The 20,161-nt window shown below is 28.2% G+C and overlaps 1 protein-coding gene across 3 annotated transcripts in view; it reads left to right on the top strand.

Moving 5' to 3' along the window:
• Positions 1 to 20,161, top strand: part of LOC129964882 (tyrosine-protein kinase RYK-like) — a 468,554-nt gene that overhangs the window by 419,216 nt on the left and 29,177 nt on the right. For 2 of the 3 annotated variants that reach the window (XM_056079138.1, XM_056079141.1), the window contains exons 5-6: positions 4,057 to 4,089; positions 4,990 to 5,125. In XM_056079138.1, coding sequence (XP_055935113.1) covers positions 4,057 to 4,089; positions 4,990 to 5,125 — 169 coding nt within the window. The remainder of the gene's footprint in view (positions 1 to 4,056; positions 4,090 to 4,989; positions 5,126 to 20,161) is intronic. The other variant, XM_056079139.1, reaches the window with a different exon arrangement.

Raw genomic sequence — 20,161 nt, 5'->3', positions numbered from 1 at the left:
GAAATAAATCGTCTACAAATAATTATTAAAACAATCGTCTGCCTGTCTGAAATAAATAAATCGTTTGCCTGTCTAAGAATAATTATTAAACAATCGTCTGCCTGTCTGAAATAAATAAATCGTTTGCCTGTCTAAGAATAATTATTAAACAATCGTCTGCCTGTCTTAAATAAGTATTATCACAAGATTATTTGTTAAATTATCTTTTGACAAAATGAGAATTTAAAATTGAAAAGAATTAATTTTATGAAAACTCTTTTTTAAAAAATTTTTAATGAATAATAAACAAATAAAATTACCTATGCCATCGTTGATATTTTTAAAAATCAAAACCCGTAAAACCACACCACATCGCATATTCATATTAAAGTTTTTAATTCCAATTTTTTTTCTGTTTAAATTGTTGTATACAAAATTTTTTTGTACTTCAAAACATAATATTGTTACTGCTCAGAATTAGAATTGAAATGAAATATTAGCATCAGTTAGCACTCAAAAATGAGCAACTGTGTAACGTAATGGTATCGTTCTTGAAATTGCTATTCAACTTAGAAACATTCTTAGAAAAGGTCTGTCTATTGGAACATGAAATTCTTTCCTCACCTTTTCTTTATAAAAAAAGAAGTGGTTAAAATATTATTCCTCGCATACATGTAAATATATTTCATTTTTTTAAACTGGGAAACACATTTTATCGCCATAATATTTTCTTGGGGAAATAAAGTTATTTTCTTTAGCATCATAAGAAAAATAAATAAAAAAAAAAACCCAGAATTTCATGATCCTGCTACAAGCCGCTGCTTCTAAACCTAAAGGAATAAATAAACAACCACAGGAGGAAAAAATGAGCAAGTGCATTTAAAATAAATAAGACATGACGTTATTCCCACACTTCACTTCATTTCAGTCCCCAGGGGGTCAACCTTAGCGAATCCTGCTTCCTACCGGGCATAATTTATGCGGTCCCAGTTCGACTCTTAACAGATAAAAATGTTCCACGCTGAAGAACTGTGAAAACTAGGACAGAATTTATCTGAACGGGTCTTCCTTGTAGGTGGCTTGAGTTATAGACGCAATAAATATTTAGTTGGACCGTCCTACTAGAAAATCGTGTGTGGAAAAGGGGGAAAGAGAGGGGAATAAAATATGGCTACCATTTTCAGAGAACTATGCTATGTGTATTGCTACCACATTAAAGAAGTAAATTCTCAGTTTGAAAAGTTGCTTGCAAAACTTTGGAACACAGACTGTAGATAACTATAATCCTTTCTGGGCCCTGAATTTCAATAATATGTGAAAGAAACTAAAAACTTGACTATATTACCATTGAGCTTGAAAAACGGACTTAATAATGCTCACTAAGTTCAACTTGAGCAGTTCAATTTGCCTTTTTCATCAAATTAAGAAAAAGAAGTAAAAATAGGTTTAGATAGCTAGCTATGTATCTTTCTAATATGTTTCCTAACTGAAAGTGGCAAATTAAATTATTGCTTTAGTTTTACGCATTGTTACGTTAGTTGAATAAAGAATGAACAACTTAGAAAAAATAAACATTGAAAGCAGATAAAAATAAGCATTGTCTTTTGCTTTATATTGTAAAACATAGTTTCGAATGGAGCGAGTAGTTGATTTCTTTCAGCGATATTTCTTTATTTGAAATTGTTGTCAAAGACATAACGTACATATTGCGTGCCTATTTCATTATAAAGGTTAATATATCATTATATCAGTTAATTATTAGGGTTAGTATATGATGATATTTCATAAAAAACCTATAAATTTATTATACATGTTGCCATATTTTTCTAAATAAATTAATATTGGATTATTTGACTTCTAAAAATTAAACTTCTAACTTCATACAAAAAAAAAAAAGTTTAATTCTTTAAAGAGTAAAGAATCAAACATAAAAGTATTTTTTTTCCAATATAAAAAGGTGGTTAGAATGGCATTAAAATTTAATGAATAAGTAGGAAAGAGTTTTTTTAAAAAATTATGTTGGTTGAAAACGGACCCATTTCATTTCAAACATGACGATTTAGCTTGCTTATTTTTGGTTTGAGAACATGAAATCTTTACTTTTCTGACACACAATAAAAGTATTAAGAATCGCTAAATTGTTATTTAGTTTGAATGTGGTTGGGAATAAATTTAAAGATAATCTATATGGGAGAGAAATATAATTCTTTCAGAATCTGCATAGAAAAACTAGATGTAAAGTAAATAAATTGCTATCTATAAATTAGAATTGCTTTGAGGAATTCTGTAGCATTTCATTATTAACTTATTCCAATTCCACATATTAATTTTTATTGCTGTATTTATCTAGTGAACTCCGAAAACTGGTAACAGAGTGATTTATTTCAAAAGTCGATCTTTAAAACAGAATAAGAAGGGGGGAAAAATAATGTTGTCCTTATATATGACGTGCCAATTGCATTTCTTTTTATTTAGTTTACTCATTAATTAAATTTTTAATTATCTTTAAAATAAAAACTGAATTTTAATCAAAAATTCATTGATTTAATCAAAAAATTATCATTCATTTTTCTTCCTCAAGAGTATTTATACTTAATCTTTTGGATGAAAATAAATTGATAGCATGAAAAAAAAAAAAAAAGCTCTTGTATGCAACGTTTTAAATTAGATGTAGAACTGTTTGTTTATTTTATAAATTAATTGAATTAGTTCTTAACTCCATTAGCTGAATCATTCATATTTTTGGCAACCCTGGATTCAGTTCCCCAACAAGAACAATAGAATTCTTCGTACGGACTGAAAAAGAACAAAAATGGCTAGAAAAAGAAAAATGTTTACTTAATTCCAGAATATTCGTAAATTGTTTAATCATGAATGATAAATGGTTCTTCCTGAAAATTCACTAGAAGCGGAAAAAGAAAATAATTAAAATAACTGGCTGGTTGAGAAGAATGAAATAAACAAACCTGATTTACCTTTTAACAATTCATCTCAATAAAGCTGCAAGCGGAAAATGAAAAATGGTCCTCAAAAACGGACGTCAAATTAGGAGAGTTCCACGACTAAAACTTTGCTCTTAAACTATTGAAAATCATTTTATCTTTTCCTGAAACGAGTTTTCGTGAGCAATTTAATTTTCCCGCTCCTATAAACACTGCGACATCAATATTCACGCGTAAAACTTCTATTCATTTTTCCTATTCTTTTTCCTCAATTTAACTTCTGTCATTGTTATTTTTCCCGCGCAGAGATACATTTTTCGCTCCATTATTTTTCTTCATTGTTGTTGAAAGGAAAGTAAACTATCGATTATGCGATTAATCGATTGCTTTTCATTCCGCAAATATCAGTCGTATGCAGATTTGAGTTCCGTTTATTATTTTTTAAAATTCTTATTTATCGTCCACTTTTCTTCTTTTTTTTTTTTGAAGCTACATAATGATTTATGTTTTAGTCGTAAAAATCAACAGGAAGCTCAGACGACATATTTTTTTATTTATTGTTTTAAATGAATTTAGCTGTTTGAAATAGATGGTTTATTTTGATAAATTATAAATAACTTGTTCTTTTTTTTATATATTTAATGTCTGTTGAAAATGTGAAACAAGGCTATTTTATCAGTTTATCTAAAAGATGTTACAGATTACTTGTGAATGTATATTCCCTATTTATAATTAGCGGCTTCCAGGATGCTTCTTCTAGAAGTGCGATTTACTAAAATAATGTTTTTATAGATGTTACTTTAAAAAAAAAAAACTTTGCGAACTTTGAATTAAATATTTTAACTGAACCTTTTTTAATTAAACTAAAAAAGAAAGCAAAAAAAAAAAAAAATTGCGCATATGTGAGAGGGACTAATAATTGTCACTTCAAAATGATTTCATATCAACAGCGAAATCGTTTTCAGGTTCTGTTAATTTTTATTCTGTTTTGATAATATATGAATTCAATGGTGATTTTTTTTTGTATATAATATATTCTTATATTATATTTATCTTTACAGTATCATATAATATATTTCTTATCTTATCTATCATATAATATCTTATATAATATTTATCTTATTTTCATTTTCAGATAATAGTACGACAAGTGATACACTCATGATTGGTGAGTATAGATATGGAACAGTCTCTTGTTAGAACTCTTATTTATCAATTTTTTTTTCTATGTTTCAAATTATGCTTATAAGAATCTCTAAAGATTAAATTATCGATTTTTCTACCCTCTTTAAACTGCTTTTATTCCGTGACAATTTTTTTTCCGTCGTTGGAATAAGATTTCGCTCTTCTATTTCTTCTTGAAAATTTGTGCCAACAAAATAAATAAGAAAAGAAATAATTAATTATCTATAAGTAACAAGTTTAATTTTTAAAAAAAACGGAAGTTTTATTGTTTTTAAGAATGTTTAAACTAAAAGTATTAAAAAAAATACATGTGAAGAATTTCGCTATCCAATACTTAATTCCAACTATGGATATCCAATATTATCTATGATTTATGAATCTTCGCTTAATTTAAGGAAGAGGATTTTTTTACCAATTTTTAAGATGATGATACAGGAATATGTATTATAATTTATTAAGTTAAAATGCATATTTGTATTTCTGTAATGTGCAATCTGTTAACACCTATTTCATTCTATTATTGCTGTTTGATCATTTATGTAGGTGTTATGATTTCTTATTGGAAATTGGGATATGTAATTTACAAAGTTAGAAAAATTAGAATTGCATTAAGAACAATAGCAGTGTAACAGGAAACTTTTTTTATTGATGCTTTGATAATTTACAAAATTAGAAGATTTAGAATTGCATTAAGAACAATAGCAGTGTAACAGGAAACTTTTTTTATTGATGCTTTGATAATTTACAAAATTAGAAAAATTAGAATTGCATTAAGAACAATAGCAGTGTAACAGGAAACTTTTTTTATTGATGCTTTGATATGCTTTATATATAATTTTATTGTGTATAATTTTTTTTTCTCATTATCATTTTCTATTTTTAGCAGATGCGATGGTGGCAACAAGCAACTCCTTCTATATTGGAGTAGGATGCGCATGCGCTGTTGTCGTCATCATAGCGATAGTAGCTGTCGTTTTCTATTTGAAAACGATGAAAGCTCGACGAACGGATGTCATCCAGTAAGTAAATCATTTACAAAAGCATTTAATTATATTTCTTTGTCGTGAATCACGAATTATATTAATAAAATAAGCTTACGGACATTTATTATTTGCAGGTGGCTAAAACTGTATAAATTTATAAATTTTAAATATTATTTTGCTAAGGATGTTGTATATATTTGCTAAATATTTTGCTATATATGTTTTGCACATAAATATATGCTAAATATGTGGCATTTGATTTCCACTTGCGGCTATTGAGACGTATTTCCAATTTCAATACCTTTTCTGACATTTATCTTTTCAATAGCATTTCAATTAAACGAAATTCCAAGGTTCGGTGTTCAGATCACGTCCGGGTCACCAATGTGCAAGTTTGAGGTTCGAACTAGCTACGTTAGGGTTCATAGCCGAGTAACAAAGCCACTAGCCAAAAGTGTACACTGCTTTCCGGAGGTTGTTATCTGGCTTATGAAGTTACCACCACATGCTTACTTTTATAACGGGAAATTTCATATAAGTATTAAATTATTACATTTCCTCCCATTTAACTTTCAGTTAACTATTTAATAAAAAAGATTATCTGAACATTTTCAGAATATGTTATAAATATCTGATTTATTTATCTTTGCTTTAATTAATTTTTTTAAATACATATTTTACAAAACTGCTTTAAGTAATTAAGCAGCTTTAAATGCAGGGTGACTCTAAAGATTCCGAAAAACTTTCAGGATAAATCAATACTTATAAGCAAGTCATTTTGATGTTTAAACATATATTCAAAATGCCATGTTTGCTTTTCTGTGATGAAAAAATAATCGCACAGATAGGTTTACGAAACAATGCATTCATTATAGTTTCAAAATATTTGAATGCTTTACGAGAATAATTGCTAATTGCGGAAATTGTGTGTTTTTAAAAAAAAGAATCGCTCAATCTTTGTGCAAACTATCTTGGTTTCATGATGCGAGCATTTCCACTACTCTCCTTTCCTATTAGGCCCCTTATACTCTAAACGCATGTCGACCTCTCAAATGTAACGTAATTTGAACAGCAATCCAATGTTACATTTGAACAGTAACAACAACTTTTCTACGTCTATACTAATATAATGAGATTTATTTCCCAAGTCGCTTCTCACTAAACAACACCTGCTAATATATACACATAACATTTCTATTTATATATTCTTGTGTGCTGTGCAATTCATTTGTTTTTGAACACCTAACTTTATGGCGATACCGATGAACAACAGACGATATAATAATCTATCGAAACCATTTTTATAAACTTGTACTTTAGTCTACAAAATTTGTTTCATAAATTAGAATATAAGGAATTTTTAAGAAATTTAGAAATCGGAACATTTTTAATTCTTAGTAAAAAAAATAAAATTTTAGAATACATAATATAGGAATGGTAATGGTGTATGTTTTTCCACATGCAGCATGTGGCCAGAATAAATTTATTATTTTCTGTAATATTACTTCGGACATGAAAATAAATGTTTTTCTCATACAAACGATTTTAATGAATTTAATCTTAAAATCTGTACATTATTATAAATTCTTATTATATCTTGTTATATAAATAATTGATAATTCTTCCTTTTTTTTATAAAATTAATAACAAATTATTTATAAATCTGTATTTTTTTTATTATAAATTTTAATTATATCTTGTAATAATTAAAATTACTACACTATATAATTTTAATTATTACAAGATAATTTGTCAATTATTCTTCCTTTTTTTTTATAATAAACGCTAATTTACAATGAGAGGCAGTTTGTTCATTTTGAGGTATTAAGAAACTACAAAATTTAATAAAAATTATCTCTAAAACTGATAAAAGTTTCTGAAACTTCCCCAGTTATAAATTTGCCTTGCATAATGGCAATAGTAAAATCCACCTCCTGAAGAAAAGTGTAAGAAAACGAATAAATCCACCTAATAACCAGCGAACGGTTCATGGAACTCAACAGGTAGGGAAAGGGAGTCCTTGACTCCGATTTAATTCTCCTCCTTGTGAGCGTTCGAGATCACGCTATGAGATATTAAAACTCTCGCGCCAACAGTTGGCGACTTATCACTAGGTTTGGCGTTGTTGCTGCAATAACGAGATGAAATGAAAGGTTTTTTAGCTAGTTTTAATGCGGAATTCAATTATATCAATGTTTTTGTAAATGAAAAAAACATAAAATGTGGTTAGCAAAGTCTGAAATAATCGCAGTTGTTTTAATTAATGTCTTTGGAAAATGATAAAATTTATGAATCAAGTAATTAAAAATTTTATATAAAATCAAATTTATTATTAAAAAAGCAAGCTCAAAATGATTAAATAAATTTTTAATTTTAAATTGAACTTAAAATTTTTTTCTTGTGCTTTATTTCAAAATTAAATATTTGTTATATATATTAGTCATCCTTTTTTTATTTCGGAAATATAGATGCTTTTAACACGTACTCAGAGATATTATTAATAGTAATTTTTCAATTAACCTTTGTTGAGTATCTGTTAGTCAAATAAAAATGCATATGCATCTATAATATTTTTTAAATTTTTTTTATCTTTTTCCCCTAAATATTTATTTTACAATCGGAATATTTAATTGTATGAATAATTTACACAAAAATGCAATATTAAAATATCTTAACTGACAACGTACAGATATTTTCACTTCTGTAAGAGGCGTATAAACATATTACCTATTAACTCATATTTTAATTGTCGTTCAGACTGCTAAATCATTATTAATAATAACAATAATCGTGACACACATATGATGAAAAATACATTTTTTTTTTCACTTACAAATTAGAGAATAAGAGATTTTTTACAATGTAAAAGTATTTAATGGTTTATTTAAGCTTCAAAATGCAAATCTTCCAAAAAGTATCAAATATATACATTGTATTGAATAGACACAGAGGGATATTTGATAGTTATTGGCGAGTTCATTTGGCATTCTTTTGTTATGGCAACCCTAAAGTCTCATTGCGGAGGGAAGGAGAGGGCGAGGATTCTTGTTAAGACTTCCGATGGAAAGCACTGACAAGCAACATCTGAGTCCTCTTCTCTCTCTGTCCCTTGCGCAGATAGGGGGTTCTTCCCACATTGCATGAGTGTTGCGCAGATCTGCTTGCCTCTCATATATGATTCATTGATATAAGATGCTGCCTTTTTTAATGCAAATAAAAAGTAAAAAAAAAAAGCTTTAATTCTTAATCTTTTCTTACAATAAGAAGGTCAATTGAAGTTCTAAATTATAAATTTAGTTTATGGTTTTATTAAAAATCTGTTGCTTTCATAACTATTGATTTAATTATTCATAACTATTGATAGTTTTAAAATTACGCGAAGGCTATGAGATTTAAATATTCTTTAAAAAAATTATTAACATAGCGAAATACTTGTTACTTTTTGACTTGTCTTTTTGAAAAATAAAATAAATTTTAATCCAGACAACATTTTAAAAAATTTTTCATTTCATTTAATATTTGCAACATTCGTGATTAAATATAACATTATGACGTGGATTTAGATTTTTTAAATATAATTTAATGTTTCAAACTGTCGTAAATTCGCCATTCGAATTAAGACTGCGATATCCGTTGAGTAGATTTTGAACCATCTCACACATAGAGTCTCCAGACACGAGGCGAGTTCCTATTGCGCTTATGCGAAAACCACAATCTATTAAATATAAGAAATTTGATTCAATTTTTGTTTATAAAATTTAAAATTTCTTAAAATTTAATAATAATTTTAATAAATAATGATATTAGTTAATAATAAAGTTTATTATTACCATTACCAATAATTATTAAAAATTATAATTAATTTTTATAAAAATGGTTACACTTAAATAATTTTTAATTATTTAAAAAAATATCTATTTTAGGGTAATTACGTATTTTTTAGAGTTATGAAGTTGTTCTGTCATTTAAAATACGATATATTGATATGATTTAAATTTTAAAATGTGCGATTTCGACGAATTTTATTTTTAAATTCTCTTACAGAAATTATTCGGAATTCCTAGCCAGTATATTACATGTGAAAATGAGCATTGTAGAAATCCGATGTGTTTTAATTTTATAAACTAGATCAGAGAAAATCTGCGTAGCTTCTGGAAACAAACAGAAAATGGATTGGAGATGTTTGGAAAATTAGTATTGTCGTAAATAGAGAAGAGGGAAAAACCATGTCAAATTAATTTTCAATAATTCGTTTTGTTTAATTTTTATACAAATGTTATAAATTATTTTTATGTCATATTGATATAAATACAAGATTTTTTTTTTTTTTGACGCGAATTATATTTTTTGCCACCTCCATTTAGACACACAATTTAACCTTCATTTTCTATGCTAGATTTAAAACACTCAGCGAAATGTGAGTGTTTTTAAAGACAGGCTTTGTTATCCATGACATTCCAAGCTTCTATTATTACATTCGTAGCCATAATCTGAATTTTTTGCGCAGTGGATATTTTTGGATGTGTTTACATAGTATGGTGATTAAGAAATAAAAAGAAACTATCCAATCTTAAATCTATTTATATAACTACTAAACTTTTAGTCTGATTTTAACAGCCTATTATATCATAAAATAAGCCAGCAATAGAAGCAACTCAATTTAACTATAAATCTCAGATAGGAAATTGTGTCCTACTTTTCTTTTTAGCAACTTACACTTCTGTTTACTTCATTCATTTCCGTCATGGTTTATAAATTATTAGGTTATTGTCCTGGGAGTACAAAATACAAATTTTTTATATGCATATATTTTATACAATTATGTGGATTGTCCATAACCTTAATAATTATAAGCATCCAAGGTAAAATTTTCTTTAAAATTAAAAACGAATGTAAAATAAGTTTATAAAGAGAATTATCATTCAAACTTGTAATAAACACGTATATAAACATAATTGTGCATATGCGTGGCCGAAAAGTAGAAACTTTTGAAATTTTAACTTCGATTTATTCCAATATGGGAGGCATACTTTTTGTACAAAGAAGCGAAGCGATTATAAAATGATGTCTTTTTACATCATGATCTAAGAGCAAAAGTGACAGAAATGTTCCCTTCAGTGATTTTACTATGAGATTATGATAAGGATTTCTTTGCCATGTGTCGATTTAGGCAAGAGAATCTTAGGTATTTCTAAAAGAATGTCGTAAGCATTAGAGATTTTTATGCTTTCGCTACGAGAGTGAGAAAAAGCTAAAGCTATCAGTTTTCTACAACATTTGTCAAAAATAATAAAATAAAAAGTGGGATCTGGATCAGGAAATAACAGAACATTTTAGAATGAAATTAATATGGGCTAATTTAAAATAAAAATTGGGAAATTAATTAAGAATTCTTTTATATATTTATATATTTCATCATTTTCTAAGCATTTGATGCATATATATATATATATATATATATATATATATATATATATATATATATATATATATATATATATATATATATATATATATATAAATAAAATATGCATCAAATGCTTATAAAATGATGAAATGAAAGTAGATTGAGCCATTTTAAATTTTGTTCCTTTTTTTTAATTCATATATTTAGATATGTTCCTTCTTTATTCCATTTTTCACTTTTTTCTTCTTTTTTTATAGTTGCATTTTTACTTAGATTTTCTTCATTATTTGCCTTTTATTTCGTGTAGTGTGTATATATATATATATAATCTTTGATTTTTTTTATACATTTATTTGGCCAAATATTTTTTCTTCGTTTGGAAAATATTTTAATATTAGATTTAGTTTCAAATGTCGTAATTTATTTTTTGGCAAAGGAAATTTCTATCAATAAGTAAAAACTAAAAAAATGCAATAAAAATTTTTAAAAATTATATGATGCCTCGGCTTGTAAATAATTTTTTTCTTCTTTTTTTTTTCTGCGACATGAGGAAAAATTTACAATTACATTTAAATTATAATATACTGCTGTGTTTAAAAATGACTATCCTGCAACTAATAACTACACACTGTTATGCAATTATTATCATGCAGATATACAGTGGCTCAAAAAAATTGAGAGTACGCCTTACTTTTACTTAATAAATCCGACTTTCAATATAAATAGCACATTACCGGGAAGTGCAAACATGTTTTTATATTTACACATAACAAATGGTTTAATTTAGAGTAAAAATAAAGAAAAACCAAAAAAAAAACTTCTAAATTGAAAAGTTTCAGAGGCATTTTAAATAAACAACGCAGAATTTTGCCTCAAAAAATTGAGAATACATCAATGAAATATTTGCAATATTACACATAGAAACAAAGTGTCACTATTAAGTTGCATGTCTTTTGGCTCTTATAATGGCCTCTAAACGTCGTGGTATAGATTCAACCAATTTGTGGTGGTATTTGAAGATATTTTACCCCATTCTTCTTGCACCACTTGCTTTAAATGGGTTTTGTTTCTAATTTTGTGTTTTTGAACCACTTTTTCGAGTATGGCCCACGAATATTCAATAGCATTGATGTCGGGGTACTGTGGTGGTGTGTATAACTGCTGTTTACAAAGAAAAAGACACCATATTTTGACGTTACGTGCAATCTATTTGCTAATGCTAAAAATGCTAATGATAAAAAATGAAATTTCCATCTAATCCCAAATTTTTAACACTTTCCTTTAGATTGCTGCGACCATATGGTTCATCCAACTTGTTGCAGAAACTTTTCAAATCATAGGCAGAAGTACAAGTGCTAAAACTGTGCGAAATGCCATTAGACAAGCTGGATATAAAAATCGCATTGTTAGAGAGAAACCGTTCTTCAGCTTGCAAACTTAGAAAAAGCCTTTGAAGTTTGCAAAAACTAATGAATTGAAATTCAATAACCTTCGGAAGAAAGCTATATTTAATAATGAAAGAAAACTCAACATTTTTGGCAGTGACAGCCATCGTACAATATGGAGAAAGCTTAATATTGCTTTGGTTTAAATGATTTTACATCCTCCAGTTAAACATGATGGTGACTCCGTCGTGATTTGAGGTTCCATAGCTTCATTCGGAGTAGAAAATTTAATTTTTATAGATGGCATTATAAACGATATGGTTTACTTGGATATACTTCGCAGCAATCTAAAGGAAAGTGCCAAAAATTTGGGTTTAGATGGAAATTTCATTTTCCAGTAGGACAACGACCCCAAACCGAATGCATGTAACGTCAAAATATGGTGTCTTTTATATTGTAATCAGCAGTTACACACACCGTCACAGTACCCCGACATCTATACCATTGAATATCTGTGGGCCACACACGAAGCAGTGGTCCAAAAATAGAAAATTAGAAACAAACCCATTTTAAAACAAGTGGTGCAAGAAGAATAGGGTAAAATATCTTCAGATACCACCAAAAATGGGTCGAATCAGTACCATGACGTTTAGAAGCCATTATAAGAGCCAAAAGACATGCAACTAAATACTGACAAGTTCTTTCTATGCGTGATATTGCAAGAATTTCATTGGTGTATTTTCAATTTATTGAGGCAAAATTCTGCGTATGTTTATTTAAAATGCCTCTGAAACTTTTCAGTTTAGAAGTTTTCCGTTGATTTTTCTTTATTTTTACTCTAAATTAAACCATTTGTTAAGTGTAAATATAAAAACATGTTTGCACTTCCAGGTAATGTGTTATTTATATTGAAAGTCAGATTTATCAAGTAAAAGTAAGGTGTACTCTCAATTTTTTGAGCCACTGTATCTTTATTTGTTAATAGTACGATTTTTTCATATTATAATTCTTATTTCAATACTTTCAACTTCAAAATTTCACAAAAATGATACTTTATTTAATGTTAGAATGTTTTGCAAACTGAAAAATTTAAGTTCCAGAGCAATGATAAGAATGACAGTTTCAAAAAGCTGCTTTCCATCTGCAAACTTTCGTTGCTGCTGAATCAATGACTACACATTTTAAATTAAAAGAATAATTGTATTATTTTTCTTATACAGATATTTATACAAATTTTTATTATCGTCTGCAGCAGCTGATGAGCTTTTTTTTAAAAAAAAATAAATAAACATTATTTATCAACTCGTTTTTATTGCAATTTGTGATCGCGCCCGCATTGGAGTCGTGCGGAGGGGTAGGTGGTGACAGAGGCTGCCACACCCTTCCAACCTTTCCACTTTAAGCATCATCCATCTAACTCTTGTTAAACATCCAGGTTTCACCCCGTGTGCCTCTTACCTGCCTTTTCTTCTGCGGATACAATCGTCTGTGTGCTTTGCTCGCCATACCCCCCATTCCTCCGCCCCTCCCCTTCCCATTAGAACGTGCGCGCGATTGTCTTCTTTTCGGCTTCCCATTCACTTTTCCGCCGTTGCCATTCAAGGGAAAAAAAGATGTTTGTAAGTAAGCGTGAAGTTTGCATTAAGAGTGTTAAATTGCTTTGATTAGTGTTGCTGATAGATTTGTTATGGTAGATGTGGCACCTTTTCCAGATGTAGCGTTGTAATTGCGAATGTCTCTTCCGAATGCACTCCCCCTTCTCCCCTTCTCTCATTTTTTACATTGTAAATGGTTTTGATACACAAATGTAATATATTTTGTATTTTCGGATATGCATAATTTTTTTTTGCTTTTTATTTTATTTATTAATTAGAAAGTGGTTGTTGGATGTTATTATTAATTACGATTTAGTTTTAGTATAATTATTGCCATACAAAAAAGAAATTGTTTGAGCATGCTGGATCATGGGAAATTAAAAAACTAATTCATTATATAAAATCATGAAAATATTGAAAATTTGACCTCCTGAATCAAAATAATTAAGTAGACCAGGCAAATTCTAAACATAAACCTATCTGGTCCTGCAGTTTATTAGGATACATTTTAATTCCATTTAATTATATATATAATATGAATGCAATTTGATGAAAAGGATGACAAATTCCAGGATAGTGTGGACGAATACAAGTCAGCCAAATTCCTGGATAATAAATATTTGGAGACAAATACAAGCCCTTATTCTTCACGAAATAGCAATACATTATTGTTAAAATTAGGGAGGCTACCATAAGCATAAGGCCAATATAGGCCATATTTTGCTAGTTACTATGCATTTGTACGAATTGAGTACGAATCATCGCTAAGATAGGGATGATAAAAAGCAAAATATTTCATGTTATGTACATGTATGATTCGTACAGCAAAGCGAATACATTACCTATGAGACACACTTACTTCACGTGGAAATGAACGTGTTAGAAACAAATTAAATGTAAGCAAATCATTCACGTGGCGATTAACGTGTTGTAAACTAACATAATCGAATAAGCTCAGAAACATTTTCGTGTAGTGATGCTCCGGACTAAGAGCTCGAATACCCTTAAAAATTTTTAATTATTGTTACATGAAAAAAGCTTGCCGTTTTTCATTCATTTTTATGAATGAAAAATAACATTTATCATTTAACCGCTTCTGTGATTATCCCGAGTTATCTCGGGTTCGTATATATTGCAATTAATTATTATCATGAGAAAATTCGGGTCTCGCATGATTTGTCATTACGATCACATTTTTCTTCGGCCTAAAGTGCAACAAGTAATATATATATATATATATATATATATATATATATATATATATATATATATCTAATATATATATATATATATATATATATCTAATATATAAAATTCTCGTGTCACAGTTTTCGTTGCCATACTCCTCCGAAACGGCTTGACCGATTTTGATGAAATTTTTTGTGCTTATCCGGTATCTATGAGAATCGGCCAACATCTATTTTTCATCCCCCTAAATGTTAGGGGTAGTCAATTATTAATTAAAAACTAACTTTCCCGCCAAAAAAATCTTCCATTTTCCCCACCGCAAACTTTTCCGCCAAAAAAATCTTCAATTTTCCCCAACGCCAAATGATTTAGGCTTTAGTTCTTTTTTTCTCCCAACAGTAATGAGGCTAGGGTTAAGATTTTTCGGCGGATTATTTCAAACGATTCTGTTTATTTTCTTAATGTTTTATGCATTTAAAATTAAACATTGTTAATTAATCCATGTTTCAGATTCATTCTGAAGTACTTTTGAATTAAAATAGCACAGAATAAAGGAAATTAAAAATGTCTAATCTTCATAGCGTTACCCCAACTGGCGTAGAAAAATTCACGCATTTGCGTTACGTAAAAGGCGAAGAAAATTCACGCATGCGCACTGTGTTCTGATCGTTGGCATGGCAACCATTATCAACGGACGATTTAAATTACTTTTAGGTTAGTTGTATGCTTTTGTAAGTAAATTGTATTTATGTTATATATTTTTTGTATATGCTTATAGTTTTAAGTACATCGTTTTTTAAGTAGTTTTTTTTAACCTGTTTACAATGATTTAAATTATTTTTAGGTTAGTTGCATGCTTTTGTAATTAAATTGTATTTATGTTAGTTATATATATATTTTTTATATATGCTTATAGTTTTAAGTACGTCGTTTTTTAAGTAGTTTTTTTTAACCTGTTTTCAATGATTTAAATTATTTTTAGGTTAGTTGCATGCTTTTGTAATTAAATTGTATTTATGTTAGTTATATATATTTTTTATATATGCTTATAGTTTTAAGTACATCGTTTTTTAAGTAGTTTTTTTAAACCTGTTTTCGACAGATTATTTTAAACGATTCATTTTATTTTCTGAGTGTTTGATGCATTTAAAATGAAACATTGTTAATGAATCGATCCATTCATGATGAATCTGAGAAAATTTTGTTGACAAATGCTTGAGATATTACATAAATTAAGAAAGATATTCTTTAGTGCCCATAAAGTTTAAACGCTCAGTGACTCTATTATCAGTAATCATATTATTAAAAAAATGCTTTGTTTCAGTAAAAAATATTGTTATATTAATTGCAGATTAATCCTTTACACTTTAATTTAAAGCATAAATTCTACGAGGGGTAACAGAAAATTAGAGAGATACATATCACGTTATGACTGAAGGCCTTTATAATATTATGAGTGAATTATATGACTATCAAAATTTGAAGTTTTAAAATATTTTGCTGAAGAATAAAATATTTTGCTGAAGAAGTTGGAATTGCATAAAATATTTAATTATTAAAATTTTAACGAACACTAAGATTGGCGAACCGGCTGGTCGCCAAAGGCGGCTAGTATAATATAAAATTGTCAATTTCTATTTTCGAAAGAATTGAACTCGCATTCTTCACCTTCACGTGAAAAATACTGAATTCCATGAATTTTACCGATTGAGCTACTGTCTGCTGATTTAATTTTCACCACGAATTGCTAAAACTCTATTTTAAAGTATTAAAAATTAAGTAAATTTAATAATTAATGAATTAATATTTGAAAAAAATGTATTTGACCTTGAATGGATGAATAAAAAGTATTTTATTAACGAATGAAAATTTGAACAAGATATATAAATATATATAAGGAGAGTGTGAACTAATAGTAGGAATTGAAAAAGAAATAAAGTATTCTGCTTTGATTGTAAGTTTACTAAGTTTTTGTTGGAGAACTTTGTTTTTTTGGATGGTGGAACTCGAAGGACAGGTGTTTCGTTCAATAATATTTGTGGCAGCTGCTGGATAAGTAAAAATAGTTACATTGAAAAAGTAATAAAAACGGTGAATGTATATGATAAAGAATAAGCTATGCATATTATTTTTCAGATACATATTATGAAGACGTGTACTTTAAATACAGTAGATTAATAAAACATTTTTAATCGGTTTGAGGTAAATTGGGAGAGTAAATTGACGATGAAACTATATGCTTTCATACCTGTAAAAAATAAAGAAATCAACTTAAAAACCTGTTTGTTATATTTTTTTTCAATTCCTTGTATTTAAAAACGGAATTAAAAAATTTTTACAATTTTTCTAAGAAAATTATTTACTATGCTTATCTTCAACATGTTCTCAATACCAATCTTAAGAATAATATTCTTATAATAAGAATAGCAATATTTTAGAAAAAATGTTTAATTAATGCAAAATTTCTAAATTGTTTTTTTTTTTGGTGGGCTTATATAATTGACATTCTTGTTAATTACGACATTTTTTATTATTTGATATTCCCCGCATAAAACCTAGAACAAGTTTTCAATATCAATCCTAAGGAATAATATTTCCATAAAAGGTATTCTTAAAATAACTACACTTCAAAGAAAATTTTAATTTCTTGTATAAATTCTAAATGTTTCTGGTTAGTGAATTTTTACGATTCGCAGCCAGTTTTTTTTTTTTTTTTTTCTTTCGCATTTTAATTCGTAGCTATTTGATTGGATGATATTCTTCGTGCGAAACCTGAAGTTTTCAATGCTAAATTTAAAGAATAGTATTCTCATAAAAAATATTCTTATCATAAAAATCGCGATAATTTAGAAAAAAAATTTAACTCCATGTCTAAACTCTAAGTTATTTCTCTTTGGTGTGTTTATATAATTCACAGCTGTTTTATCATTTAATATTCACAGTGCGAAACCCAAAAAGACACTCACTACTAATCCTATAAAATAATATTCTCATAATGAATATTCTTATCATAAAAATCGCCGCACCTTAGAGAAGATTTAATTCTAAGAATAAATTCTAAATTCTTTTTCGTTGGTGGGCTTATATAATTCGCATTCATTCTTATTATGACATTTTATCATTTGATATTCACAAAGCGAAACCTGAAAAATTTTAATATTTTATATAAGTTAACCAAACTGTACCATAAACTTGATAAACTGACAAGAATTAAAGCTACGGTGCTATAACTATTAATGTACTTATTAAGTAAATGGTGTCACCTGGTCACTAGCTATAAATTTCTCAATATCGCTGAATTTAAACAATATATTTACTTGACATATCTTATCTCGACCTTCATAATCGGGCGCCAATCTTGAATTTTAATTCGATTAGAATTTTTAAATTCGCTGATTTCGAGGACAAGTGATGCTTAGAAATTCTAATGAGCTTCAAATCATGTATTCAATTCGTGTCCTTGAAGAACAGGCTGAGAAAGTGCCATAAAAATAAGAACAACTTTAGAAAACTGTAAAAAGTATGACATTTTGCCTTTAAGACCAGACAGGTGATAGTTGTAAATTTACCGAAATGTTAATGTCATTATGAATATTTGTAATATTATTTGTATAGTGTTATAAATATATACAGATGTTATATTATTTAGAAAATTATATTAGTAGTAATAGTAATCATAAAATAAGTTATAGAATACTTGTCTTAAACAAAGGAGATTTGATCCTAGCACAATTTTAAGCTTCGTTCATTTGTAATGTCTTCATTTGAATTGATTACATTCAGTATGTAATGAATTTTGATTCACATAGTTGTTTAGAAAGAATGCCAAATTAACCAGTGGAAGTTGTCTCCCTAAAACTTTCTTTCAATAAAGATGTTATTCCGAGAATGCCTTGCATAGCGTTGGCGTACAATAGTTGCAAAATACATTTACCTTTGACGTGAATTTAGCATTTTTATTGAATCTATCACATCCTACTTGGCGAGTTTTTTGGCGATTAATCCCTGACATATTAATCCCTTAATAGTATTCGAAAATCGAATTCATGTTTTATACGCGTTTTTCCCAACCGATTGAAACAAAAATTTGACCCAAAACGACAGTTGTAGTCAAAAAACTCAAAACAAATTTGATGTATTTAAGTCACTGCGTTTTTGAATTATTGCGTTTATTATGTTTCTGAAAGTACAGACTGAAATACAATCAATCCTTTGATAAATATCACTCTAAATTCGTTAGGTATTTACAATATGGATGTTAAATCTATGTACCGAATTTTATCTATCAAGATCTCTCCGTTTTGTTGTTATCGTGTTATATTTAAGCAGCCGGACAGACATACTTCCTCTGAACAGATTTTGTTCAAAATTTGATAGAGATCTATAAACTCCATATAAAGATCGTATACCAAATTTCATCCGTCCAGTTGAAAGCATTTTTGAGTTATCTTTGCCAAAAACAGACGGATATTGTCCTAAAAAGTGTGTTTTTCTAACTGGGGGAGATTTACAACAAGGAGATTGGCCAAAATCTTGAGTTCTAATTTTTGAATATTACTATTCTACGTATACAAGAAAGTAAAAAGCGGAGGTAAAGTTGTGCTTTAGAATTAATGTCCAATACAAAGAATTTTTTTAAATCTTAGTTTTAACACTGCTAAGAGCAGCGGAGGAAATACGTAATGAAAGAATAAAATGTGTGAAAAGTGTGTTTTTCTAACTGGGGGAGATTTACAACAAGGAGATTGGCCAAAATCTTGAGTTCTAATTTTTGAATATTACTATTCTGCGTATACAAGAAAGTAAAAAGCGGAGGTAAAAGTTGTGCTTTAGAATTAATGTCCAATACAAAGAATTTTTTTAAATCTTAGTTTTAACACTGCTAAGAGCAGCGGAGGAAATACGTAATGAAAGAATAAAATGTGTGAAAAGTGTGTTTTTCTAACTGGGGGAGATTTACAACAAGGAGATTGGCCAAAATCTTGAGTTCTAATTTTTGAATATTACTATTCTGCGTATACAAGAAAGTAAAAAGCGGAGGTAAAAGTTGTGCTTTAGAATTAATGTCCAATACAAAGAATTTTTTTAAATCTTAGTTTTAACACTGCTAAGAGCAGCGGAGGAAATACGTAATGAAAGAATAAAATGTGTGAAAAGTGTGTTTTTCTAACTGGGGGAGATTTACAACAAGGAGATTGGCCAAAATCTTGAGTTCTAATTTTTGAATATTACTATTCTGCGTATACAAGAAAGTAAAAAGCGGAGGTAAAAGTTGTGCTTTAGAATTAATGTCCAATACAAAGAATTTTTTTAAATCTTAGTTTTAACACTGCTAAGAGCAGCGGAGGAAATACGTAATGAAAGAATAAAATGTGTGAAAAGTGTGTTTTTCTAACTGGGGGAGATTTACAACAAGGAGATTGGCCAAAATCTTGAGTTCTAATTTTTGAATATTACTATTCTGCGTATACAAGAAAGTAAAAAGCGGAGGTAAAAG

The sequence above is a fragment of the Argiope bruennichi genome, chromosome 1 (assembly GCF_947563725.1).
Source record: "Argiope bruennichi chromosome 1, qqArgBrue1.1, whole genome shotgun sequence".
NCBI lineage: Eukaryota > Metazoa > Arthropoda > Arachnida > Araneae > Araneidae > Argiope > Argiope bruennichi.
Note: the sequence above shows the minus strand (reverse complement) of the source record. Positions and strands in the feature narration are given on the sequence as shown.